The sequence below is a fragment of the Tupaia chinensis genome, unplaced genomic scaffold, assembly GCF_000334495.1.
Source record: "Tupaia chinensis unplaced genomic scaffold, TupChi_1.0 Scaffold000335_1, whole genome shotgun sequence".
Lineage (NCBI taxonomy): Eukaryota > Metazoa > Chordata > Mammalia > Scandentia > Tupaiidae > Tupaia > Tupaia belangeri.
The window spans coordinates 2,910,320-2,916,538 of NW_006159829.1; the positions used below are offsets into that span (position 1 = coordinate 2,910,320).

Sequence of the window (6,219 nt, forward strand, 5' to 3'; positions counted from 1 at the left end):
CGGCCCCTTCCCCACCCCCCCACCCCACCCCCCGGATTTCTTTCTTAATTCTCTAGAACACTGTAGAGAAGACCACAGGCTTAGGGACACATGCAGGTACACTATCGATGGTTACCTCTGGCCTTTTCTTCCTTCTAGTGAGACCAATCGTGGTGGGGTGGACAAAAGCAGTCTTAGCTCAGATAGTTCTATTTTTTGCATCAAATAATGCTTGTTTGTGATTATTCGCTCAAGTATCTGTCATACGGATATCTGAGTATTTGCTGTAGGGACCGCACGCTCCTTAGGGAAAGGTCCTGGTGTTTTGCTTGGTTCCTAGTAATCCTGGGATCTTTTAGTAATGAAACCCATTGACTCTCCAGCCCTGCCTACTGACTTCCTTGAAATGTGGTAAGCATTTATTATCTGGGACAATGGGAATTTCCTGGGGGATAGGAACTTCCTTCCCCTTTTATCCAGAGGCTGGTGATCCTGCACCCCGTCTCTGGGGCCCTGCCCATGTTTCTGTCAGCAGAGAGGACATGCTGGACTGGCACGAACTGCACGGAGTGAAACAGCAACCACTTCTCTGACTTCTGTTTACTGAACCTCGGTTGTGTTTTTATTTTCTCTTTAGAAAAGAAAGACGTGACTCAGAGCCTAGAGAACTACACCTCCAAGTGCCCTGGGACCATGGAGCTCCTCACTCTCCCCGACGGCCTCACCCTGCCCCCGGTGCCCTTCACCAAGCTCCCCATCGTCAGGTAGTGGGGGCCTTGGAGGCGGGAAGGCGGGTTTCATTCCACAGCATTTCCTTCCGACCGACTGGGAGTAGAGGTCTTTAGAAGAGAGTCCATGTTTGGGTGTCAGCAGTGGCATCGTGTTTAAGGTGCTGGATCCCCACATGGCTGACCACGGTTCAAGTCCCAGACCCAGTAGCTGGAAAATCATGCTGGGTGCATGTGCATGTATGCCCAAAATGCCTGGAGGAGAATGGAGGAGAGGAGAAAGGATTGTGATGTGGCCATCCCCTCTGGGGTGTGATTTCTCACTTTCCCTCTCACTGTCTCTGTGTCTCCCTAGTGAGCACATGCACCCTATGACAAAAACAAAAACAAAAAAATCTAAAAACAAAACAAAACAAAACAAAAAAGAGCTTCCATGTTCATTGGCTGTGTCTGGTCCATCAGACGCACTAGAGTGAGTTCTGTGAAGTAGGTTGAGGCCAGGGACACCCCATTTGCTGTGGCCACAGGTCTAGAAAGGGCAGGTCTGTAGCCAGGGCCTGCCTGCTCTGGAGCCCCATTGTGGCCACCGTGCTGTGCTCTGAAGGGCCGGCTTCAGCGTCGTTGTTAGGACCCTGGACCCCAGGAGCACAGGCAGGGCGGGGGCCGCGGACACTCCAGCTCAGCTCCTTTGCTTGCGCTCAGCCTCAACCTGGCCTTCCTTCCCTGGCCTGCTGTGCCGTGCCCACTCCTGGGGGATGGTTAGTGCTGCTCCTGGGGGGTGGCCAGTGCCGCTCCCGGGGGGTGGTCAGTGTCATCTAGTGCTCGTCCCTCCACAGACCCCTGGGCCTGCCTTGGCATGAAGCGGGGCCTCTGGGTATCACCACAGCTCCTGCCCCGTCTCCCGCAGCCCTGCCGCTGTGCAAACCCTGAAGTTCCCTTTCTGTGCCGCTGTGTCCCAGCCGATCCTGAGCCCGGAGAGGGCAGAGGCCTGGGCACATGCCAAGTGGATACCTAGAAAGTCTGTGAATGAATCCTGTGGAGTGATTTCTGAATTCTGAAAGACACCTGAAAACAAAGATGAAACAGTGAAGTCTGACACTTTGCTGTCGAGTGGGGGCGTCACATCTGATGTGAGGAAGACGTCAGGCTCTCTGAGAGACCCCTGGCATGACTGTTGCCCGGGGGACCCTGACCTGGGCGATGTGGTGGGAGGTTAGAACTCTGACGTCCTGCTGACTGTGGCACGGGACTGAGTCACGTGACCTCCCGTGGGCGTGTGCGTGTCTTACACCCTCCTCTGCTGGGAATTCAAGCTCAAGACGTGCAGTCGTGAGGAGTCAGTGAAGTGGCATGTAAAAGCACGCGGTACTTAGTGAATGCTAGTGTCCCTTCTGCGCCGCCTTGACGGCCAGCGCAAATGAAATGTTTTGACTGTCAAAGTGAGACTTCTCAGCTCTGCTCCCAAGAAGGTTGGGGCAGGGAAGCAGAGGGTGGGGGGCCCGAAGTTCCTGGCAGGCTGCTCTTGATTGGAAGGTGTTCTGAAAGGCCCTCCTCTGGCCATTCATCAGACAGGTGTGGCCAGGAGCAGCCTCAAAGGCTGGGGTGGGCCTGAGACGCCGTCCTGGCTGCTTCCTGGACATCTCAGGAGGTCTGCGCACTACAGCGGGGGTGTGTCTGGAGTGGGTGTGGTGGGGCTGGGGGCCCTGCGGGGCTCTGCGCTCAGCCGTGCAAGCTGCCTCCTCGTCCCCATAGGTGCAGGGGAAGGGTCCTTTGGGCTCTTGGATGAGTAAGACTTGAAGTGGAATGTATTTAATTTGGGATTAAGGGCATGATTCATTTCTTAAAGAGTAGGAAAGATTTTCGTAATAATTTTTATGTGCATCATGACCTGGGCTGTTCTTAAATTCAGAAACCCTTGCACGGTAGGACACTGTGAACCTCGCAGAGCACTCTGCGCTGTTGATGTGCTATTTTTTTTTTTTTTTTTGGAGAGATTTTCACTGTAGGGCGCGTGCGCTCGCCAGACAGACAGAGAGAGACATAGAGACAGAAAGCGAGAAATCACCCCCCAGGGGGGATGGTCACACCGCAATCCCTTCTCCTCCATTCTCCTCTCGGGATCTTGGGCACGCACGCACACGCGCCCGGCGTGAGTTTTAAGCCACCGGGTCCGGGACACGAACCGCGGTCAACTACGTGGGAGTCCAGCGACATAGCCATTACGCTAACTGCTGGTCCCCTTGATGTGCTATTTTTTTGGGAGAGGTTTTCGCTATAGGGCACGTGTGCTCGCCAGACAGACAGAGACAGACAGAGAGACAGGAAGCGAGAAATCACCCCCCAGAGGGGATGGTCACACCACAATCCCTTCTCCTCTCGGGATCTTGGGCACGCACGCACAAGCGCCCGGCATGAGTTTTAAGCCACTGGGTCCAGGACGTGAACCGCGGTCGACTACGTGGGATTCCAGCGACATAGCCATTATGCTAACTGCTGGTCTCATTGATGTGCTATTTTTTTTAAAGAAGTTTCTGTCTTTAGTGTTTTCTGAGAGAGACAGACAGAGAGAAGCTGGAAGCTGTGGCAGGGTCCTACCACACCTTGGCCTCTCCCTAGTCATCTTATCAGCTGGGATCCCAGGCCTGCCTGGAGTGTTCAGGCTCCCTGGGATCCGAACCCCCGGCCTGCCCAGTGGCTCCGGCACCCTCAATGCAGCGCCCTCCCGCCAGCCGCCACAGCTCGGCCTTGATGCTGCGTGCTTTCCCAGCGCGGGCCTCTCATCAGTGAAGGTGGGAGGCTTACCTCTTGTGGTCCTTAGAACCAAGGGTGAAAGGTGCTATGCCCTCCCCGGAGATGGCAGAGGGCACTGGGCTCTGGTCTGGGGAGCAGCCCTGGCTGCTCAGGGAAGCCTGAGCCCCGCTGCTTCCTCACCAGCAGGTGGCCTTGGGCAAGGGAGGAGCCACTTAGAGCTTTGTTTTTCTCATCTTTAACGTGGGCTGGAATTTGACCCCAGAGTGGTCTGGCTTTGCTCGGCTGATACTCATAGGAGCAGGCACCCAGGGCCTGGCCCCGGGAAAGCACTGGGTGCTCTGGGCCTCTTCCTGAATAGCACAGTACTTGGAAAACGGAAAACGCACTTAATTTGAGAGTAAGACTTCAGTCCTGGCTGTTTAAGAGCAGCAGAGCGCACAGCTTGGGCCAAGGCGGGTTAAAACCGGCCACCGGTTTGGCAAGTGCCGCATCCTGTGTTGTGCAGCTGGTCCCTTTGCTCTCCCGGTGTTGGGGAGCCCCGCAGGGCACAGCTCGCTGAGTCCGCCTGGTGTCCTGGTGCGTTTCTCCTGGGGTGGTCCTGGCCTGTTTTCACAGGTCTGGTTCTGTGTGGTACCGCCATCTGCGTAGGCGTGTCCTTGCGGCTCTCTGAGACCTTCAGCTAGAGAAATAAGCACGCCGGGCGCGGTGGCTCCTTCTCTGTGTCGGTCACAGCCGGTGTCATCAGAAGCTGGAAGAGCCACCATGCAGGGCTCACTGGAGCATCAGCACCATGGGCCACGTGGAGGGGAGCGTCCTCGGGAGCCGCGGAAAGCCAGCAGCTCGCGCCTGCTCTGCTCCTGACGCCTGGCAGCGTCCAGCGTGGCGACTCGGCCGTCTGCGGCCTGCTCTGCCTCCAGGCTTGGGTGAGCTCCTGATGAGCCGGACCCTGCGAAGGGCACTCCCGCTTTGTCCAGCTTCGTCTTCTTGGCTCCCTTTACTCTGCCTGATGATGTCTAGTCGTCTTTCAGGATTTCATTTGAGGATTATACCCTCCCGGAAGCCCTCTTTAAGCCACTCAGGTAGAGGTGTACCAGTCAGGAATTACGTCATCCGTGGAGGGCAGAACGTTTAGCAGAGGCTAGCCAACAGCAGGTGCCTGCTCTCTGCTCATTAAGCAGCTAGAAACAGGTGTCCTCTCTGCAGTCTGTCTTTACCTCATGCTTACCAGGTGGCTGCTGCAGCTCCAGATAACACGTTTGCATCCAAGACTGAAGAAGGGAGAGGAGGTTTAGAGGTATCTATCGTTTGTTTAATAAGAAAGCAAAAGTGTCCTTGATGAATTTGTAGTGGCCTCCTGTCCCAGTCTCCCTGACTAGAGGCCATAGCTATCTCTACTTGCAGGAAAAGTCGAGAAAATAAGTAGTAGGTAATAGAGGTGAGCACGAGGGAAGGGTCAGAAATTGGTGCTTGGCTGGCCAGCCGGCAACGTGTGTCCTGCCCTTCTCTGAGCCCCTACGGATTTGCCTGTAGTCTTGCTGACATTTGGGGTCCTTTTCTTTGACTAGAATTTCTCCACAGAGCTCTTTCTCTTCATGGCCCTCTAGGGCCTCAGTGAATGAATACATGGATGTACCCACTAGAATTCTGTGTGGGGATTGATAGGAAACCTGGCCTGACCCAGGCACAGAGAGAAATTACAGCGCGTGTCTGAAAAGCCCAGAGAGGAATTCAGGTAGGGCTTGGGCTGGGGGGTTCCAACGAGCTCCTGAAAATGTGGTTTCTCTCCCTTCTCAGCTCTGCCCCTGTTGTGCGGGCTTCAGTTTCAGGTCCCGGTGGTCTCAGAGTGGCAGTAGCAGCCCCAGCCCTCACATCCTTCTCCCCAGCATCCAGGAAAGAGAGGAGGTCCCTTGGTAACATCAGGAGAGACAAAGCTCCTCCCCTCCTGGAGCTCTCGCAGTCCTCCTTGCTTTCCGCTGCTCCTGTGGGGTGCCAGACGCAGGGCCCTCAGGTGAGCGTGCAGCTCCCGGAAAGCTGCGCCTCAGCACCACTGGGCACAGACGCGAGAGACAGATGTCAGAGAGGGTGACAGCAAGAGCCACTCCAGCAGACGGTGTGTGGTCCCACCTCCCCACGGTGTCGCCCACACTAAGCGTCTGGTTTTGGGGCCAGAGGTGGTGTGGCGGCTAAGGCCCTGTGCTCCCATGTGGCTGAGTGCAGTGCGAGTCCCGGACCATGGCTTGGCTATCACACTGGGTGTGCGTGCGCGTGTCCAGAATTGCTAGAGGAGAATGGAGGAGGAGGGATGGATTTCTCACCTCCCTTCTCCCTCTCTGGGAGTGCCCTTGCCCTATGGCAAACACTAAAACAAAACAAAAGGCAAGTCCAGTGTTTGGCTTCTGAACTCAGATGCCTGTGAATCAGGATGAAGCATGGATCGCAGGGCACTTCCCCTTGGAAGTGAGCCCCTGGGAGGGAGTGCGCGCTGTCGTGTCTGGGCGACCTTTCACCTTCCCTGGACTGTGACAGTTTCTGACGCAGAGGGCCGTGTGTAAGCTGCTCTTCTTACTAGTAACTAGAGCTGGGCGTTCATATTTGAATTTACTAGAGGATGTATGTATGTGAGTGAGTGCAGCAAGAGAGAGAGAGAGAGCGCGAGAGAAAGCAGCGGCCGGGGGATGGCCACGCCGCAGTCCGCTCTCCTCCGTTCCCCCACGCACACACACGCACACACACACACGCACACACACACACACACACACAC

The 6,219-nt window shown here is 55.8% G+C and overlaps 1 protein-coding gene across 5 annotated transcripts in view; it reads left to right on the forward strand.

Moving 5' to 3' along the window:
- The window catches only part of TRAPPC9 (trafficking protein particle complex subunit 9), a 635,544-nt gene that overhangs the window by 163,343 nt on the left and 465,982 nt on the right, over positions 1-6,219 (forward strand). For all 5 annotated transcript variants that reach the window (XM_006152123.3, XM_006152122.3, XM_006152126.3 and 2 more), the window contains one exon: positions 617-743. In XM_006152123.3, coding sequence (XP_006152185.1) covers positions 617-743 — 127 coding nt within the window. The remainder of the gene's footprint in view (positions 1-616; positions 744-6,219) is intronic.